Below are 22124 nucleotides of genomic sequence, written 5' to 3'. Positions count from 1 at the left end.
ATGTGTCCCTAGGTCTGAAGTGCATCTCTTGTAGACAGCATATATATGGGTCTTGTTTTTGTATCCATTCAGCCAATCTATGGCTTTTGGTTGGAGCATTTAATCCATTTACATTTAAGGTAATTATCATTATGTATGTTCCTATTACCATTTTCTTAATTGTTTTGGGTTTGTTTTTGTAGGTCTTTTCCTTCTCTTGTGTTACCTGCCTAGAGAAGTTCCTTTAGCATTTGTTGTAAAGCTGGTTTGGTGGCCCAGCACCATTTAGTAAAGACACTATCCATTCCCTATTTTATATTCTCATATTTGTTTAAATTAATTGACTATATATGCATATGTTTATTTCTCAGCTCTCCATTCTGTTCCATTGATCTCTGTGTGTTTTTAGGCCTAAAGCTTTGTGATACAGTTTGAAATTAGTAAGTATCATGCCTCCAGGTTTGTTGTTTCTCAAGATTGCTTTGGCTATTCAGGGTCCTTTGTGGTTCCATATAAATTCTAGGATTGTTTGCTCTATTTCTATGAAAAATGTCACTAGAATTTTGATAGGCATTGCACTGAATTTGTAGATTGCTTTGGGTAGTATGGACATTTTAACAATATTAGTTCTTTCAGTCCTTGAGCATGGAATATTCTTCTATTTATTTGTGTGTTCTTCAGTTTCTGTCATTGAGGTATTATATGAAAATCATAAGTATACAATGCTCAGGTCTTTCACCTCCTTAGTTAAATTTATTACTAGGTATTTTTTAATGAAATTGTTAATGGGATTGTTTTCTTAATTTCCCTTTCTGATAGTTTGTTATTAGTGTATAGAAAGCAGTAGATTTTTTTTTTTTTGGCCATGGCTTGTGGGATCTTAGTTCAATCAACCAGGGATTGAACCCACGCCCTCAGTAATGAAAGCATAGAGTCTTAACCCATGGACCACCAGGGAATTCTCTTTTTTTGTTTAAAGAAATGCAGTAGATTTTTGTATATTGCTTTTATACCTACAAGTTTACCAAATTTGTTTATTCTAACAGTTTTTTGGTGTAGTTTTAAGAGTTTTCTACAGTTGACTCTTGAACAGCAAAAGGGTTAGGGGTGCCAGTTGCACAGTTGAAAATCTGAGTATAACTTTAAAGTCAGCCTTCCATATCTACGCTTCAACCAACCACAGATTGTGTATTACTGTAGTTGGTATTTATTGAAAAGAATCCACGTATAAGTGGTCTTGTGCAGTTCAAGCCCGTGTTGTTCAAGGGTCAACTGTATATATATCATGTCATCTGCAAATAGAGACAGTTTCACTTCTTTTTTTCTGATTTGCTAGAACTTCCAGTACTATGTTGGATAAAAGTTGCAAGAGTGGGCATCCTTGTCTTGTTCTTGATCTTAGAGGAAAAGCTTTCCATTTTTCACTGTCAAGTTTGTTGTTGACTGTGGGCTTATCATGTATGGCCTTCATTATGTTGAGCTACATCCCCTCTGTACCCACTTTTTTGAGAGTTTTTTTAATCATGAATGGATTTCGAATTTTGTCAAATGCTTTTTCTGCATCTATTGACATGATTGTGTGATTTTTATCCTTCATTTTGTTAATATGGTGTATCACGATTGATTAAATTGTAGACATTGAACCATCCTTGCATCCCAGGGATAAATCCCACTTGACCATAGTGTATGATCCTTTTAGTGAATTGTTGAATTTAGTTTGCTAATATTTTGTTGAGGATTTTTGCATTTATACTATGTTCATCAGGCATATTGGCTTGTAATTTTCTTATAGTGTCCTTGTCTGATTTTTGTATAAGGGGGATGCTGGCCTCATGATATGAATATGGAAGTGCTCACTCTTCGAAGAATTTGAAGATTGGTATTATTTCTTTAAATGTTTGGTATAATTCACCCAGGAAGCCATCTGGTCCCAGACTTTTGCTTATTGGGAGGTTTTTGATTACCGATTCAATCTCCTCTGGGTACAGTGATGGGTCTGTTCAGATTTTTATTTCTTCATGATTCAGTCATGGTAGGTTGTATATTTCTAGGAATTTATCCATTTTCTAGGTTGTCCAGTTTGTTGGTGTATAATTGTTCATAGTCTTTTCAGTACTTTTAAAATAGCCAAAATATAACTAGTCATTAAATTGAAGACTAGAAACTGTCAGTTTTTCTGTATGGAACTCTATGTCTTTCTACATAGTTCATAACCCCGGTTTTCATGAATGCATTAAATAGATTACCCTAAATATCAACACATGATGAAAACCAATTAATATGTAGAGACATCTGTAAAATATTTTATTTTTAGAAAGTTTCATGACTTTCTTTTTTTTTAATTAATTAATTTATTTATTTATTTATGGCTGTGTTGAGTCTTCATTGCTGTGCACGGGCTTTTCTCTAGTTGTGGCGAGTGGGGGCTACTCTTCGTTGCAGCAGGCTTCTCATCGCGGTGGCTCCTCTTGTTGCGGAGCACGGGCTCTAGGTGCACGGGCTTCAATAGTTGTGGCACACGGCTTCAGTGGTTGTGGCTTGCGGGCTCTAGAGCACAGGCTCAGTGGCTGTGGCACACGGGCTTAGTTGCTCTGCGGCATGTGGAATCTTCCCGGACCAGGGTCAAACCCATGTCCCCTGCATTGGCAGGTGGATTCTTAACCACTGCGCCTCCAGGGAAGTCCTGTAAAATATTTTAAATGTTAGTATTGAAATCTTCATTTTGTTTTTGTAACCAAGAAATGAAAGGATGCAAAAATTAACGTGAAAATCTTGTTACAGAACCAAAATAATAGGACTTGGAAGAATAGAAAAGATGGTTGTTGAAAATTAGAGATATTTGCTAAAGATAGTAAATAATCTGCTTCTCCATAGGTATAATGGACAGTGGGACCTTGGCCAGGAAGTCCTTGATGACATCATTTATAGAGCTCAGCTAGAACTCTTTTCTCAACCGCTATTGGTAAGTTGTTATATTTAGTTTTTATTAAACATTCCTGTGCCTGAAAAGGGCACTAGTAAGTTTAAAATTCAATATGTAATATATGAGGCATTTTAAATCATTGAGGGAAAAAGATTTATTCCATAGTAACAATTGGAGAGAAAACAAAATTGGTTTAGATCCTGTCCTCTTACAACATATCAAAATAAAGTTCAGATAAATTAAAGAATTAAATGTCTTAAAATCCTTTAAGAAAAGAAAGAAGAAAAGTTATAAATATTTCCTCAAATTTCTAGAGAAGGAAGGACTTTCTAAGCTTTAGTAATGGTGGCACATCACCAAAAAAGGCTGAATTTTTTTTTTCCTACATAAACATCTAAATTCTAAACCATCAGTTTTTGTTTGTTTGTTTGTTTTGTTTTGTTTTGTTTTGTTGGCTGCACCGTGCAGCATCTGGGATTTTAGTTCCCTGACCAGGGATCGAACCCACGCCCCCTGCAATGGAAGTGCGGAGTCTTAACCACTAGACCACCGGATAGTCCCTAAACCATCAGTTTTTTAAAACCAAAATTAATATGTGGTATACAAATTGAGAAAAATATTATCAACAGGCATGACAAAAAAGCCAATTAATATTTTGTTCTATATAAAAATTTCATACTCTTCCACAAAATAAATATGTCTCCAAAGGGTAAATGATCATTCAAAAAATAAACGTGAACATCCAGTAGCAGAGTAAGGAAGGCATTCTCTATGTTACCAGTAACAGTATGACACAACTCTGATCATCCCTTTGCAGAAGCAGTTTGGTAATGTGTGTGTATTCTCTATCCCATGTCTAGCAACATTTCCCAAGAAACTACTTAAAAATTTTTTTAAAGTATTGTGAACACTAGATCAATGTTAGTTTAATTGCAAAAGAATCAGAACTCTAAACATTTTACAGCAGAGAATGATTAAGTTATGTTATTTACTTGATGAAATTATATGTTTGAAAATTCATATTAAAGGAACATGCTAGCTGTGTTAAGTGGTAAAGCAGTATACAACTATGTTTTAAATCTAGACAGGACAAAGGAAACAAAACAAATGCTAATAGTTGTCTAGGTGATTCAACTGTGGATAGTTTTTATTTCTTTGCAATTTTCTGTGTTTTCTAAGCTTTTTGTAGTATTTTATAATGGTATTTTAAAAATATTATTTATGTATTTTTACTTGCAGCAATTTAAGAGTACAATTTTTTTTTTTTTTTAAATTAATTAATTTATTTATTTTTGGCTGTGTTGGGTCTTCGTTTCTGTGCGAGGGCTTTCTCTAGTTGCGGCAAGCGGGAGCCACTCTTCATCACGGTGCACGGGCCTCTCACTGTCGCGGCCTCTCTTGTTGCGGAGCACAGGCTCCAGACGCGCAGGCTCAGTAGTTGTGGCTCACGGGCCTAGTTGCTCCGCGGCATGTGGGATCTTCCCAGACCAGGGCTCGAACCCGTGTCCCCTGCATTAGCAGGCAGATTCTCAACCACTGCGCCACCAGGGAAGCCCAAGAGTACAATTTTTAAAGCCATTTTCTTCATATCACTTTTTATATCTTAAGCTAAATATAAATTTATTGAAGTAACATTTACATTAATTCTTTCATATTTGAATTTTTTTCCTCATGTCAACATCCCTAATTTTACCTAAAGGTTACTGTAAAACAAATGGACAGGGAATTCCCTGGTGGTCCAGTGGTTAGGGTTCCGCACTCTCACTGCCAAGGGCCCAGGTTTGACCCCTGGTTGGGGAACTAAGATCCCACAAGCTGCACGGTGCAGCCAAAAAGAAAACCAAAAAACAAATGGACAACAAGATAAAAAATTATATCATGATAATAAGACCTTGCATGTCAGACTCTTTAAATTCATACTTTTATCCTTGTAAGTCTTATAAATTAACTAGAGGTGGCATTTCCAAGGCAATATAGGTAGAGAGATTAGTAATCTGTAGTTCTAGAATAATCCTTTATTGTTAGGGGTCTCCAAGGGACCCAGTGAATAACACTCCTTTTCTCTATTCAAAAATAGAGCCCGGTGATAAATAGATAAAACAGTTGGTAGATAGAAAAACAAGCATCATCTTTATTGCTGATAAAGGCTAGATTGAAAGACTTCACTCCCTACATTTTCATCTGGATGTTGGAACAGCCCACTGGAGAGAAGGTTTGAGTTGGCAGAGCAGGCACAGGTATCCAGGTTGTTGCATTTCACTTGTCCTGTCCAAGTGGAGAGGGAGGGAGAAAACGGTCCTCTAGCTTAAGGTCTTTGCTAGATTAGGACTACCCAATCAGGAAACATGGAGCAGCCAATGGTGATTACTCTCCAGGCACATATCTCACTCTCCTCCATGGAGGGCAGAAAGTGGTGGAACAAAATGCCAGATGTGTTTAGGGAAAATTTCTCCTCATGGAAACAAAGCTAATTTTTTTATTATAGATTAAATTTTGCATGTTATTTATCATCTGAATAATCAGAAACTTATTCTAAATTTTCTCATATCAGGATTCAAATGTTAAAAACACTTTTTCTTTCTTTGGAATGTATTTTTCTCTTTGAAAGTCAACAACTTCAAGGAATCGATGGGGTGTGTGACTCACATTATTTTAAATGAATTCTCATTTTAAAGCCTGCCTAAAAGAATATAGACCAGTGGAGATACAAACATTTCTGACACATTATACTTGTATATTTTATAATAGACGTTTTAAGTACATATTTTAAAAAGTAGGGAAACATGAAGTGTAAAATAAGCATAAATTGTATATTGGGTGTAAATATATATAGACTTATGTTATCATTTTAGGTTGCCAATGCCATGAAAAACTCATTACCATTTGATGCTCCTGATTCTTCACAAGAAGGCCAGAAAGTACTTAAAGTCGAAGTCACTCCAACAGTGCCGAGGATTTCTCGGACTGCGATTACAACAGCTTCAATCCGTCGCCATAGATGGAGGAGAGAAGGTGAGTACGAAATCCCTACAGCCCACTCATGGATTAAAGTAAGTTTTTACAGACTATATTAGCACATGATATTATAGTACTTTATGTAATTACAGTAAAATTGTTTAGTTGTTAAAAATAGCACTAGAAATATGGTTTAAATACCTGAATTCATTTTAATATAAATATGTATATATATTTTATAAAGCAGAAAGGTGTTATTTAGACTGCTGTATGAATGTTAAAACAGAAAATAAGATCAAGTTAATTTTTGTCTTTTTTTGAACTAGTAATAGCAATAGGAAAGAAATTTCTTTAAGCCTGTTATCATACTGGGAAAAAAGGTGCCTGTATGAGAATTGTGGGAGAAAACTATATAACTGGCCAAACTAATGGTATAATACAGCTATCCATAAAAGAATTGATTTTTATCTTTCTTTTTCTTTTCATATAAGTGCTGAATCCAGCAGTATTTCATAGGCGTATGGTACTTGAATAGTCAAGCTGTCTTGCCTAAGAGATATTAATTGCCATTTTAATGATCTCTATTTTTCTCTCCTATTCATTTGCAAACCTCACATGATTCATCTGCTGCCTTATGTGTGTGCATGCTGTGCACACACATGTAACTATATAAATAATGTTTGCGTTTATATCATATCCATATATACATTCTCTTATCTGCCTGGGTCAAAATGCTCAGAAAAGAATAGAGCAGCACAAAAGCACTAAAATTTTATATGTTGAATCCCAGATGGCTTTGACTTCTCAAACGAGGCTGACTCGAGTATTCCTGGCTCCCCGATCCAACACGGCTCCACTGACCTAGGGATCAAACGTGTGCAAGAGGGGGAGGTGCTGGTGCGCAGGACTCCTGAGCACGGCTCACCGGAGCCCAACTCAGCAGCAGCCACAACAGAGGGTAGGACAGAGATGAGGAGGCAAAAGTCAGTGAGGCAGTTGCTGGAGAAGGATCCTGGCTCTCTGTCCCCAAGCAGAACATCTTTGCATTCTAGTGTGTGTTTCCACTACCCCAGGGTATATTAGCTCCTCCTTGCAAAGTGCACCCCCCCATATGGCTAGCACCAGGTCAGGTACAATCTTTAGTTACCATTTGTGCTGGCCTGGAGTCTGCATCCCTGTGTAATTAAAGAACAGCTTGGCATGGCTACTAACAAGGGAGAGGCCTGTCTCCAAAAGGTCTGCAAATGCTTGGGATTTTTTCATTACTGAGCATGTTTATTCTAACATCAGGAAAGGAAAAATGCACCCAATGGACATGAGCCTTATTAGTCAGTATGCATCAATTTCATTTATATAGTAATGTATTCTTTTGAAAATATGTGAGGAGAGTTGTAAAGCATTAATACATTATCTTTGAGAAACTGGACTAAAGTGGAGCCGGCTGATTTGTCTATAGTCCCAGGGTGGTCAATTAACAAGAATTTCTTATCTCTTTGACAGAATAAACAAGTATTGATTGGCTTTTTATCATCTTTGAGTCAGGTTGCCTGGGTCTAACTAGTGAACTACTGACATCTTTCCTCTATAAATGTGCTGTCCTGGTGCACACTACATTTTATCATTTATTGTAAATAATGATTACCTTATAAAGCTCCCAAACAGAATTGAAATGTATTATTTAGAGGTTATAAATCCTAGCAGATCCTTGTTTCTACAGTGTGGGTATCTCAAATGAGAATTTTTTTTACCCCTCCCCTGCCACCACACCCACGACCACTATCTGGAAAAGAATACTTCTCTGTGATAGGAAAGTATATATTTGCAGTTTTACATGTGATGCCATAGAAGCTGGTTTTGTGAAAGAAGGAACTGTGGCCTAATAGTTTTTCATTATTTAATATATTGCTGCTGTGGACGCTATACACTAATTCATGAAATATAGCAAGAAGTTTTAAAATAGGTTACATATTTTTACTTATTTTAAAGACCAAACATACATGAAGCAGTCACCTTCTACCTTAGGGAAATCTCTTGCTTTTTGATGCATTAGAAATTTGAGCATGCTCAGTAAGAATCTAAATCTACCCTCTGTTCCCTTGCCCATTTGCCCAGATTGACCTTACTTCATTTAACAGTGTTGCATGTGCATGATCTAGGGACACAAAGAAGTTGGTGCTATGAAGAGAATCATGTGAAAGACGCAGTCTTCCCTTTTCGTTCTTCTGTATCTCTTTATGTTATCCCTGGGAGTCAGTTTTATCTTGTATAATGCATAAAAATAAATATATGAATAGATGTCGAATTCAGAGTTGGCCTAAATTGAACAACAGTGTATTTCTCCACATTCTTGATGCCAAATTAAGACACTTGAAGTGTATCTACTACCATTGTTAGAATATTGGAGTATTTGTGCTAAACGGAAGTACATTAACACTTGATGAAATTCTAAAAAGTATGGGATTAGGTAGAAAAATTTCTTCCTGTTAATCGTAAGTCATACACTTTGAAAAAGAAATCAAAATAGAATTCCTTTAAAATATCCTATTAAATGTTAAAACATCCTATTTTAATATCTCCTATTACTGGTAAAATTTCACTTTGTGAGGGTGGGATGTAGCCACAAAGAAAGAGGAATGAGTCCCTTCGGTGTGTTTGAAATTTCTCAAATTATTTTCCCTTTTAATCTAGCTTAATTGTAGCTTTAAATCAATATTGGTAAAAGCTAATTTATAAGGAAAGGCAGACATAAGTAGAAAAGTTCATTAAAAATCCTTTTTGGTTGTCTCATCTTTGGATCATGAATAGTATCACCCAGGGAGAAAATTAGAAAGGAAAAAAGTTGTTAGATACAATTGCCTTTTTATTCCTTGAGGTTTTTTAAACAGAAATATGGAAATTGCTAAAACCTATGAAAAGTTTTGGTAATTCTGAAGTCTTCTGGAGCTTTTGGATTAGCATCAATAATTGGTCTTCTAAAAGAAAAAGAAGGGAATTCCCTGGTGGTCCAGTGGTTAGGACTCTGTGCTCTCACTGCTGAGGGCCCAGTTTCAATACCTGGACAGGGAACTAAAATCCTACAAGCCGTGTGGTGCAGCCAAAAAAAGAAAGAAAGAAAGAAAAAAAAAGAAAAAGAAAACATGTTTTCTAATGGTTTTAAATAGTTTTACAGTTAAAGTTGTATTTATTATATGTTGAAATTGAAGGGAGAATATGAGCCCATCACCTACCTTTATCCCGATTGTGAAGTGACTTTTAAAAGCTGGATTTAAAGTTATTACTAAACTGAGGACAACGCTTGTGATTAAAGTATATTCAGTGTTCCACTATACTGAAATAGCATTTCTTAGTATATAAAATATCAGTAGATTCTCTTGCATGGTGGTTTTTATGTTATCATCATCTCTTTATGGCCATATTGCTTGGGCATCAGATCTGCATGTGGCAAGATTCAGAAGCTAGCACTAAGTCTCTCAGTCTCCTTTCCTAACCATATATATACCCAATGATACATTTCTGTTCACTCCTAGTTTTATATTACTGATATTAATTCTGAACCAGTAACTATCTTTTCTTGGGCATTGTGGAGTTCTTTAGAGTAATTGTAAATAAATTGCTGAGATGATGTCATATAAATATAATTTAAAGTTTTTGTTTTGCTGTACATTATATACGGTTCTTTTGAAGAAGGGGTTGAGAGAAGTGGTGTCAGCTGCATTTTCATATGGCTTTGCATGATGAATAAAGATTATTAAACTGCTGGATATAACAAGATGCCTTTTGCTTTAAGGATAGCCTAGTTCATTCTTCTTTTGAAGGAAAGAAATAACTAATCCATATGAGAAAACATTTTTATTTTTTTCAGGTACTGTGTTAAATAAAGATTGTGTTTAAGTATTTCATGTATATTTTACTTAGGTAACTTGTATCTCAAAGTAATGTTTTTTTAGATTTCTTTCCTAACATTTTACCTTAACTATAATATTGATATCTGTATATAGATTCAGATTTAACTTTTTTACAGTCTGGTAAACATATTTAAAAGGTAGCAAACTGCTATCAGTTTTTGAAAGAAACAAATGTTCTACTTTCTAAAAGAATGTTGATCATACTTTCAGTAAGAGAATTGGGCTTTCTGGAAACCCCAAGCTAAATATATTATATATGCTTCCTTTCTTACAAAATCCCAAGATAAGAATTCTTTCATTAACTGCAATTTCTGCATGAAACGTAATGAGACACTATAGTATTTTGTGATCCCGACAATAATATATCTCAGTACTAAAAATATTATAGAAATACATCATATAAAAATTATTGTATATTATTTATATATTATAAAATAGTAAAGATTCTTCCTCAGTATCCCTGCTGGTTCCCTACCCTTGCTCTCTGATAATCAAATATTTTCACATTAATCGATCAAGAAAATATGGAAACCAGTGAGTAGAGATTTTCATAAGACAAAATGTGAATATGAAGTTACTGGAAGCAATCTAGAGCTTTTAGTTTAGAGTTAGAAAATGTACTAGTTCCATGTTAAAGGTTTTAAAGCCATTTAGAAGCACTTAGCTGTTGAATAAATATAAAATTTCATTGTAGTTAAAAAGGGTTTGGGGATGAGTTTTTGACATTATTCTGGGTGACTGAAATTAGAAGGGGGTCTCATTTGTAAGTTCTATTTTATGATAGGTTAAGGAAGATATGAGGAAAAATTTTTGTTTTTTTAAATAGATATGGTCACCTCAAATTGACAAGGTGTATCATAAAGATTTATGATAACAAAATATTGTATTTTACCTTAAGTTGTTTTGTGTGTCTAAATATTGATAGTATGCTAGGTTTGTTTGTGGATAGTTTTACAAAAGCTAGCCTAATTAAAGCTAAATGAATAGAATGAATAACATTAGAATTCTGTATAGATTAAGGTTTCTTCCCCTAAATTATTTAGGGGAAGTGTTGATAGCAAGGGCCATTGCTGACCTATAGCAAACATTACCTAGGAGATAAGGTCAGTTGAGTTGTTATTCACAGCTGCTTCTTATTTAATTTAGCTATTGCTGAGTCTGTCTGATTTGTTTTTTAGGTGCTGAGGGTGTAAATGGAGGAGAGGAGTCGGTAAACCTGAATGATGCAGATGAAGGATTTTCATCAGGGGCTTCCCTCAGCAACCAGCCAGTTGGGACCAAACCATCCTCCTCTTCTCAGAGGGGAAACTTAAGGAAAGTAGCAACTGGGCGTTCAGCCAAGGATAAAGAAACAGCTTCTGCTATCAAATCCAGTGAGAGCCCTCGAGATTCAGTAGTTCGCAGGCAGTATGTACAGCAACCAAGTGATCTTAGTGTAGATTCAATTGAGCTGACGCCGATGAAGAAACACCTGAGCCTGCCTGCTGGCCAGGTGGTGCCAAAAACTAATAGTATAAGTCTAATCCGGACAGCCAGTGCTTCCTCAAGTAAATCATTTGACTATGTAAATGGCAGTCAAGCAAGTACCAGCATTGGGGTTGGCACTGAGGGTGTTACTAATTTAGCAGCTAACAATGGTAATCGATATTCAACTGTCAGTCTACAGGAAGACCGGCTAGGTCAAGCTGGAGAAGGTAAAGAGCTCCTCAGCCCAGGAGCTCCCTTAACCAAGCAGTCTCGATCCCCAAGTTTCAATATGCAGCTAATATCCCAGGTGTAGTCTTGACATCCTCTCTCATCTTTCTGCTTACCTTCTAAACTGAACATTTCATGTGCAAGAAGACACTTCATCCCACTTGTGAAAATATTGGTCATCATAAACAGATTTGATTTAGTTTAGGTATCTTCATACTGTATTTTGTATGGAAACAGCAATAAGGTTTTCTTTTCCCTCCTTCCTATATCTTCTCTTCACCTATTCCTTGTAAATGTGTTTGTGAAGCAGTAGAAAATGTTTGTGTTTTCCACACCTTCCTTTCTCCTTGGGTGAAGTGCAATCCATCGTAGGCTGATCGGTCCCATTTCAACACTGTGAGACTGAGGTTATGTTAGAGGAAGTGGTGTATATGATCCCTATGAATGATTCTTCAGCTTTTGTTTAAAAAAAAAAAAAAAAACGGGTTGTTCTCATAATCTATGAAGATTACTGGGTCATATTTTTTCTCTCTTAACCAGGAGTGCCTCAGAGATTCTGCTATGACTTTGGACTTCTCTGAGTCTGTGCAATTATTTTCTTGAGAAGCATGGGGAAAGGTGGTAGACTGCTGCACTTTTTCATTAAAACGAGGGTGGCTCTTTTTTCCCCCCATCTCCTTTATCTCGAGGACACAATGTTCAATTACTGAGGCATTTAAATCAAGTTGTGGCCGCCTCTGTTGGAGGACAGGGCTCTAAGTTGATTGTGTAATAGATAATGCACTTTCTCAATGGCTCTATAGTCATTATTAACATGTCTTCCCTCCTCCCCACAAGGACATAAGGTCATTTCTGTCCTTCAAGTTTGAACAGCTAATAAATCAGAGAATCCAAGGGGCATGTTCTATTTCCCAGGAATGATTGACACTTTGGTGCTGGGGTTTTATGGGGGGAGGGGGTAGTTTTTGTTTAGCTTGTGTGGGATTGTGTGTGAGGGGAAGTTTTGATTGTTTTTTTTTCTTTTCCTTTGTGAGCTGTTGATGACTGAAGTAGAACAGGTACGTCTTCAGGTAAAGAGAGGGATTTCTCAACCCACTTTCTGTGATGTCAGACGATTGGAGAAACCCTTTCAGCTGCTTTCTAGATGTACCTAAATTCAGTCAGATATTTTGGATTAAGAAACCTGAAGTCCTGATAGATCATATACTCCAAGGAAATACATCAGGGACAGATAATTGGCTGAAAACACTGACGCTTCAATGTGACACATTTTTATAGAACATTTCTACCAGGGGGTACTGACTTGATTTCTCCTACAAGGACCACACTGCCTTTGTGTTTAATGTAATGCAATTTGTGTACCTTCTAATCATATATCTGCAAAAGTTTCTCATTTTTATAAAAAATCATGCCAGTAAGCTAGATGTTGAATGTATGTAAGTAGCATTTGGTAACTGTGCGAAGAGGCTACAAAAGTGCATTATTGGTTTAAAAAAGTTTTTTTTTTTAGATCTGATTTGGTTGGATAAGGTTTCATTATGACCTCTTCTGGGTCTCAGGCTCTAATGCTTGATTGAAATAGAAGAAAATATATTGGTTTTTGAAAATCAGTGTATTGTGACTTGAACTGCTATACATTCTTCCACACAGTATGTCAGAGTGATTAGTGCTTTGTACATTTAGACATTTTTATTTTATTGTTGTGAAAGAAAAATATACTGAATTTATAGAAAGCAAGTATTCTCCTAATTAACAAAGTTTAAAATATTATCTCTACTGATTAAAATTACAATAGATTTTGATAAATAAAATAACCAGAAAAATGCCTCTTGTTTTTTTCACACCTAAAAATCTACCCATCCCCCCCACCCCGCCTTTTATTGTAAGAGGTTTTTGTAAGGGACTTTCTGTTAGAATCTTTATAAGAACAGTGAGATGCTTGTTTGAATTTGGTGGTGTGTAATATTTTTCAGCTCACATGAAAATGGAAAACTAGAACCTGAACTATTACCTACAACATTGCCAAAGTCCGGGGGAAAGCTAAAAGTTGATAAACAGAGATTTGTTGATTTGTGTGTATATATATATGTTTGTGTGTGTGTGTGTATAGTGTGTATATGTATAAATCACAAAGAATATTTTAGATATCCCTTACCTCTTTTAATTTAACTAAGGGATGTCAGATAAATGAATTAAAAGCAACCAAATAAATGAGGTGTAAAGCTCTATAACACACAGAGTTTCAGGTGTGAAAGGAAAAGAGCATTGTACTTACCAGGGGGTGAGATCTTGGCCATGGCTGGAGATCAGTAACTTTATGGCAGAAATGTCTGGTAGATTTAAGAGACTGAAGGGTTGTTTTTAATTCAACACATTGTGCATTTATTGGCATCTAAATCTAGCATGATTTTAGTTAAAGCACAAAAAAATACCAAATAATACCAAATTACAGCAAAGGCTATAATAAATATAATAAGCTCTCCCTCTGGTTTGTTAGAAATCTTATGTTATACCTGAAAAGTTGGTTCTGAAAAACTTTCACCTTAGAGAATTTCATTTATTTCTATGTGTATTTGTATATATTTTGTACATATACATACCTGTTAATATTTCATGACCCTCTAACATTTGTGTTCCATTATTTTAAGTGATATAATTTGGCCCCAAAGAAGAAACATTTCATTTAATTCAAATTTTGCATTCGGGGTCTTAGAACAGATTTCCTGTGCAAGGTATAGTTAAAATGAATTAGTCATAAACCATAGTCACATTTTCTAAGAGATTTTTGACATTCATTTGCATTATTTATTGGCATTTAATGTAAAATAGTTTTCAGATATACAGTTGTTACAAATATATGCCAGCAATATTCACGCTTTATCCTTTAACAACCTTTTGTTTCTATACTTCCTGATTTCCATTTTAAAAAGTTCTTCCATTTATGGACAAGCTAGTTAGGGAGAAAATACTTGTTTTCTATAACAAAACAATTTGATTGATGCCATCTATGCCAGGTTTGATTAAAAAATACAAAGAAATATCTGAAAGCTTTGGGAACTCTTCTCTATGACATTAATTTGAAATCATGTTACTAGAACATTTACGTCTTCTAGAACAAACCAAGTGTAAAGTGAAAGCTACCTTGGAAGTAAGATTTTTAAATATAAAAATATTTTGAGAATCTGGAGGGGGGTGATGGTTGTAATTTGAAATCCTGACCCCTACCACCACTCTTACCCTCCTGATGACTCTCCTGTGCCTGTTTATTATAGAGTCAGAATTTTTGTGCTAAAGAGACCATAGAGATAATCTAGCCAGTCTCCCAGCACCCACCCCTCCATATCCATCCTCAGGAAACTGAGGCTCAGAAAGGTTGTAATGTGATCAAAGTCACATAACTAAGAAGCAGAGCCAGAATTAAACTCCTGTCTCCCGTTGAATGCGTATTAACACCCCACTGCCTCCTTTTACTTGTCCTATGGTAAATGTAACACTCTCCACTTCTGTAGTTTCTTTACAGTTCTGGTCTAGTAGTTGGTGAATACAGCATGTGAAGAAAGGTATTAAATCCAGAAAAAAATGTAGAGTAGTAAACATAGATGGGGAAGTGTTAGAAATGTAGGTATCTATACCACAGATATAAGGATAGATACATTTTTCTTATTCTGATTTATGCCTTACTATTTTCTGCCACATAGCAGTTGAATGCTGCCATTTTATAGTTGATTATATTTCTGGGGATTTATTTAAATGCAAAAATAAACCCAATGAAATGACTTTGATCAGTGTTTCTAGCTATCTTATATAATTTTTGAATCAGCCAGCTTTCACAGTCACCTAGGTGGCAAGTTAATTGTATTGCACAGTGGAGTACTGCAAAGTAAAGATTAAATAAATTTGATTCCACAATTTCTAATGTAAAGAGATTGAACCTTATTTGTACCCAGAGCAGATAGATAACAGCAGTATTTCCTTATGTGATTGAAAAAGGTATATAGTGTGAAGCTTATGGTTCCATAACAGAATGGTGACCATGTCATTTAAAGTGTATATACAGTATAAAATATCTTAGTTGCAGTAGTCTCAGCTATATAAGCTCAATATTTCCAACCTACATTCTCAAACTCCACTTAGTAGTTTTAAAGTAATTATAATTATTTATTAGACACTGGAATACTGAGAATAACTTCTTTCAAATTGTTTTGTTTGCACTATATTTGTGACTTTTAATGAAGTGGGGTGTTTTTGCTACCTCACTTGGATAGGTTAGTATGGGTCCATTTTTTGAGTACTTTAGTTGTTGACAATCAGTTGTCTCATTTACTTCTCTGCATGTTCATTTGTAAATAAAAACACTAGTATCTGTCTTTAGTGGGTAGTACACTATTTATACAAACACTGGCAAGGAGGATCTCTCCATTTCTGATCTTAGATTACAAAGTGAGATTTATGGTTTTGTTTTTTTTTAAATCAGTATTCAGTTACATACTTGTTTTTCAGTTTAAAAATGTTTAAAGGCCATGCCAGTGGTCAGAAAATCTGCAAGAATTTCAGAGCAACTTTTCTATACTATGGCTATGTTAAACAGTCTGAACCTGAGACTTTTTATATTTCAAGTTGAATGATTAGTGATGTTTCAAACCACGAAGTCGGTTGAGACACTTATTTGTAATACTTTAATTTTTTTAAGTGCTTTTTAGAAACAAATTGTTTGAAAACCAATTAGAAATAATTGATAGCTTAAACTCTAAATATTAGAATATTTGCCAGATTATAAGAAGATGAAATGCAGTGTAAAACTGTTAACATGCTAAAAAAAAAATCATGAGTCACCAGATTGGTACAACTTTCCATTGCCAAGGTGGTCATGTTGATAATGTAAGACATAAATTTTAGTATTACCTGCATTGTGTACCTAATGGGTATATCATATTGGCACTGAACATACATAGGAAATGCTATTCATAGAGTCAACCAATGTGCACTTAAACTATTAAGATTTTTGGCGGTGCCAGAAATTTGTGTGGTGATCTCAACCCATTAGAATTAGAGGAGTCATATCATCCAACCTTCCCCTGCCCATATAGGTACACTCTTTCTGAACCTGACCACACAACCACAAAATTTTGGTTAACTTCAGTCTCTTCAGTATTTTTGTAGTCTTTGCCATTAGTCACATGAGAAATACACACAAGAGCAAACAGTTCAGGATAGACATTAGCAGAAAGCTGGGAATGATGTGAAATAACTGGCAGCATAGTACAGATAATGTAAGTTCTATGTTTTGTTTCTGGATTTTAAGAAATTGTTTACAAATTAAGTCACATTCAGATGTCTGCTATTATGCTATTCTGTTTAATATAGATTTTACCCCCAAAATTAGAATTAGGTGTAGCTTAAAGTATAAATGAGTCTTTTTTTCATAATTGCATACCTGGAGGTAGGTTTAGTAAAGAAAGTCTTCTGTTTTCAAAGAAAATGAACTTAATTGGACAATCCATCCCCAACTACAGAATTGATATCAATCTGGTTTGCTGTATTTTAGTGTCAAAAGTGCCATGTTAATTATATCAGAGGAAGTTCTTCACATCTTCATAAATTACAAAATTTACCAAAGAAAATGTATTAACCAAATATAAATTTTGGAGTACCTGTTAAGGAATGAGGCCCCTTTAACATAAAGGATTGATTTCTAGCCCTGGGGGGAAATGTTCTTCCATCTGGAACAGATATACAGTACTTACAAGATTCCATTTGAGGTTTTCTTATCATGTTGGTAAAATGTCAACATTTATACTTCCAGCAAAAGTACCAGTTAAAGGTTAAGTCCAAATATTATTTGTTATGGCACATTTTCATGTCTCCTTAACTCAGATTGAGGATTCTGCTCATCAGTATTAAATAAAAGGGGGAGGGAGGAATTCCTAAAATTGGCATATTGTATGATACTGTGACTTTTTAAAAATAAAATTGACAGGTAAATTATGGAAATGTATCTTTTTAAATGGGCAATGTCAATTATATCTAGTAAATATGATATTGGCTAAAACAGTATGTTTACGTATTTATATACATGATCACTCTATTGTTGTTTTTCTTTGCAGAAAAACAGGATTGGGTTCAGAAAGCTGAAATATTTGTTTTTAAATGTATAGCTTAATAAGAACTAATGGATTTACTTAAACTATTAAATAATGATTTTTTGGAAAATATAAAACTGTATATTAACTGATGTTCCAAACAGGCTCTATATTATTTTTTTTCATATCAGGTGGTAGTTAAAAAGTAATGAATGTGTTGATCAGCTATCTTACAAAAGAAAGTTGGCTTTCTAACAATTACTAATTTAGGTTTTTGTGGGGTTTTTTAAGTTTTATCATCCAAACTGAATTGAGAGATATATTCAGTGTTCTTTGTTGGTTTTAAAATATTTGTAATAAGTTCATTAACTACAGTGGATTCTTATTCTAAAAATTATGCTGGCTTTACATTCAGTTTAATTGGTTAAGAGAAACAGTTTTTATGGTGCAGATTATTTTCCCACTTTCTCATAATAATTTGGCTTTCCTGAGCTACAATTTTTGAAAAGTTTTTACTGCTGTAACATTAGGTAGTCTGATCTCTGTCACAATGGACAAGTATACAGGAAATATCCCACTTTCACATGTTTGCTTCATAAAAGGATATAGATTGTATAGGTCAGCTCTTGCGTTTTTGTTTGTTTGTCTTTTAACCAGCATCAACCTATTGCTTGGTGTAAACTTCCCAAGTATTCAGAGAATAGTGCTGGTTAAAATTTAAATAGGCTAGGCATGAAGAAAATATGATCTCTATTGACTGATGTCCTTTCACACTAGGACTAGTGAAAACATTCATTTTTTTTCAGAACTGAAGAAAAAAAAACCGTACATTTAAGATCATATTTATTGGTGCATGTAAGCCATTATCTTAACTGTCTTACTGAACTGGTTAATGCTGTTGATTGTTGAAATGTGAAATGTAGTCACTGTTGACCTTGTAAATATCTGCCAGAGATGAAAAAATATTTTAAGTTATTGTAAATAAAGATGTATAAAATTCATTAACAGTCTGCAATGCAGAAACATATCTAAGATGTTAAATATTGTTTCTTGAGAGATGTGTAATTTTTCCCTAGATGTATCTAGATATATTAAGAATGTAAATTTTCTTTTGTACAGTATAAAATACAGCTTTATTTGGCTTTTGACTGGATTTCCCGGAGTTAATTTTATATCTACCTAAGTTTCATAGCTTAAGATGGTCCTTCATTGCATTTTTTCAAAGCATGCAATTTTATTTATGCATGTCTGAACTTTTTACTTTTTAAATTTATTTTTCTAATACAGCAGGTTCTTATTAGTTACCTATTTTATACATATTAGTGTATATATGTCTCCCAATACCAGTCTCCCAATTCATCCCACCGCCACCCCACCCCACCCCGCATTCCCCCCTTGGTGTCCATAAGTTTGTTCTCTACATCTGTGTCTCTATTTCTGCCTTGCAAACCGGTTCATCTGTACCATTTTTCTAGATTCCACATATATGCGTTAATACATGATATTTGTTTTTCTCTTTCTGATTTACTTCACTCTGTATGACAGTCTCTAGGTCCATCCACATCTCTGCAAATGACCCAATTACGTTCCTTTTTATGGCTGAGTAATGTTCCATTGTATATCTGTACCACATCTTCTTTATCCATTCGTCTGTTGATGGGCATTTAGGTTGCTTCCATGACCAGGCTATTGTAAATAGCGCAGCAGTGAACATTGGGGTACATGTGCCTTTTTGAATTATGGTTTTCTCCGGGTATATGCCCAGTAGTGGGATTGCCTGGTCATATGGTAGTTCTATTTTTAGTTTTTTAAGGAACATCCATACTGTTCTCCATAGTGGCTGTATCAATTTACATTCCCACCAGCAGTGCAAGAGTGTTCCCTTTTCTCCACACCCTCTCCAGCACACCCATTCTAACTGGTGTGAGGTGATGCCTCATTGTAGTTTTGATTTGCATTTCTCTAATAATTAGTGATGCTGAGCAGCTTTACATTGCCTCTTGGCCACCTGTATGTCTTCTTTGGAGAAATGTCTATTTAGGTCTTCTGCCCATTTTTGGATTGGGTTGTTTGTTTTTTTAATATTGAGCTGCATGAGCTCTTTATATATTTTGGAGATTAATCCTTTGTTGATTCATTTGCAAATATTTTCTCCCATTCTTGGGTTGTCTTTTTGTCTTGTTTATAGTTTGCTGTGCAAAAGCTTTTAAATTTCATTAGGTCCCGTTTGTTTATTTTTGTTTTTATTTCCATTATTCTAGGAGGTGGATCAAAAAAGATCTTGCTGTGATTTATGTCAAAGAGTGTTCTTCGTATGTTTTCCTTTAAGAGTTTTAGAGTGTCTGGTCTTACATTTAGGTCTTTAATCCACTTTGAGTTTATTTTTGTGTATGGTGTTAGGGACTGTTCTGATTTCATTCTCTTACATGTAGCTGTCCAGTTTTCTCAGCACCACTTATTGAAGAAACTGTCTTCTCCATTGTATATCCTTGCCTACTTTGTCATAGATTAGTTGATCAGAGGTGCATGGGTTTATCTCTGAGCTTCCTATCCTGTTCCATTGATCTATATTTCTGTTTTTGTGCCAGTACCATATTGTCTTGATTACTGGAGCTTTGTAGTATATTCTGAAGTCAGCGAGTCTGATTCCTCAGCTTCGTTTTTTTCCCTCAAGATTGCTTTGGCTATTCGGGTTCTTTTGTGTCTCCATACAAATTTTAAGATTTTTTCTTCTAGTTCTATTTTAAAAATGCCATTGGTAATTTGATAGGGATTGCACTGAATCTGTAGATTGCTTTGGGTAGTATAGTCACTTTCACAATTTTGATTCTTCCAACCCAAGGACGTGGTATATCTCTCCATCTGTTTGTGTCATCTTTGATTTCTTTCAACAGTGTCTTAGTTTTCTGAGTACAGGTCTTTTACCTCCTTAGGTAGGTTTATTCCTAGGTATTTTATTCTTTTTGTTGCAATGGTAAATGGGATTGTTTCCTTAATTTCTCTTTCTGATCTTTTGTTGTTAGTGTATAGGAATGCAAGAGATTTCTGTGCATTAATTTTGTATGCTGCAACTTTACCAAATTCATTGATTAGCTCTAGTAGTTTTCTGGTGGCATCTTTAGGATTCTCTATGTATAGTATCATGTCATCTGCAAAGAGTGACAGGTTTACTTCTTTTCCAATTTGTATTCCTTTTCTTTTTCTTCTCTGATTGCTGTGGTTAGGACTTCCAAAACTATGTTGAATAAGAGTGGTGAGAGTGGACATCCTTGTCTTGTTCCTGATCTTAGAGGTCATGCTTTCAGTTTTTCACCATTGAGAATGATGTTTGCTATGCATTTGTCATATATGGCCTTTATTATGTTGAGGTAGGTTCCCTCTCTCCCCACTTTCTGGAGAGTTTTTATCATAAATGGGTGTTGAATTTTGTCCAAAGCTTTTTCTACATCTATTGAGATGGTCAGATGGTTTTTATTCTTCAGTTTGTTAATATGGTGTATCATATTGATTGATTTGCATATATTGAAGGATCCTTGCATCCCTGGAATAAATCCCACTTTATCATGGTGTATGATCCTTTTTATGTGCTGTTGGATTCTGTTTGCTAGTATTTTGTTGAGGATTTTTGCATCTATATTCATCAGTGATATTGGTCTGTAATTTTCTTTTCTTGCAGTATCTTTGTATTATTTTTGTATCAGGGTGATGGTGGCCTCATAGAATGAGTTTGGGAGTTTTCCTTCCTCTGCAAATTTTTGGAAGAGTTTGAGAAGGATGGGTGTTACCTCTTCTCTACATGTTTGATAGAATTCACCTGTGAAGCCATCTGGTCCTGAACTTTTGTTTGTTGGAAGTTTTGTAATCACAGTTTCAATTTCATTACTTGCGATTGGTCTGTTCATATTTTCTATTTCTTCCTGGCTCAGTCTTGGAAGGTTTTACCTTTCTAAGAATTTGTCCATTTCTTCCAGGTTGTACATTTTATTGGCATAGAGTTGCTTGTAGTAGTCTCTTAGGATGCTTTGTATTTCTGCGGTGTCCATTGTAACTTCTCCTTTTTCATTTCTAATTTTATTGATTTGAGTCCTCTCCCTCTTTTTCTTGATGAGTCTGGCTAATGGTTTATCAATTTTGTTTATCTTCTCAAAGAACCAGCTTTTAGCTTTATTGATGTTTGCTATTGCTTTCTTTGTTTCTATTTCATTTATTTCTTCTCTCATCTTTATGATTTCTTTCCTTCGCTAACTTTGGGTTTTGTTTGTTCTTCTTTCTCTAGTTCCTTTAGGTGTAAGGTTAGATTGTTTATTTGAGATTTTTCTTGTATCTTGAGGTAGGATTGTATTGCTAAAAACCTCCCTCTTAGAACTGCTTTTGCTGCATTGCATAGGTTTTGGATTGTCGTGTTTTTGTTGTCATTTGTCTCTGGTATTTTTTGATTTCTGCTTTGATTTCTTCAGTGATCTCTTGGTTATTTAGTAACATATTGTTTTGTTTTTTTTTTAAAGCAGAAGCTGCAAGATCTCTTTTTTTTTAATTAATTTATTTTTGGCTGCATTGAGTCTTCGTTGCTGCACACGGGCTTTCTCT

General features: G+C 34.8%; 1 protein-coding gene across 7 annotated transcripts in view; it reads left to right on the top strand.

Moving 5' to 3' along the window:
* Positions 1 to 18690, top strand: part of FAM126B (family with sequence similarity 126 member B) — a 77542-nt gene extending 58852 nt beyond the window's left edge. For 4 of the 7 annotated variants that reach the window (XM_036857843.1, XM_036857845.1, XM_036857842.1 and 1 more), the window contains 4 exons: positions 2854 to 2941; positions 5755 to 5914; positions 6648 to 6815; positions 10941 to 18690. In XM_036857843.1, the coding sequence (XP_036713738.1) occupies positions 2854 to 2941; positions 5755 to 5914; positions 6648 to 6815; positions 10941 to 11542 (1018 nt within the window). In that variant the 3' untranslated portion in view covers positions 11543 to 18690. The remainder of the gene's footprint in view (positions 1 to 2853; positions 2942 to 5754; positions 5915 to 6647; positions 6816 to 10940) is intronic. The other 3 variants (XM_036857847.1, XM_036857849.1, XM_036857846.1) reach the window with 1 other exon arrangement.
* Positions 18691 to 22124: the final 3434 nt, after the last annotated feature.

The sequence above is a fragment of the Balaenoptera musculus genome, chromosome 7 (assembly GCF_009873245.2).
Source record: "Balaenoptera musculus isolate JJ_BM4_2016_0621 chromosome 7, mBalMus1.pri.v3, whole genome shotgun sequence".
Taxonomy (NCBI): Eukaryota; Metazoa; Chordata; class Mammalia; order Artiodactyla; family Balaenopteridae; genus Balaenoptera; species Balaenoptera musculus.
This window is presented reverse-complemented; position numbering and strand designations above follow the sequence as displayed.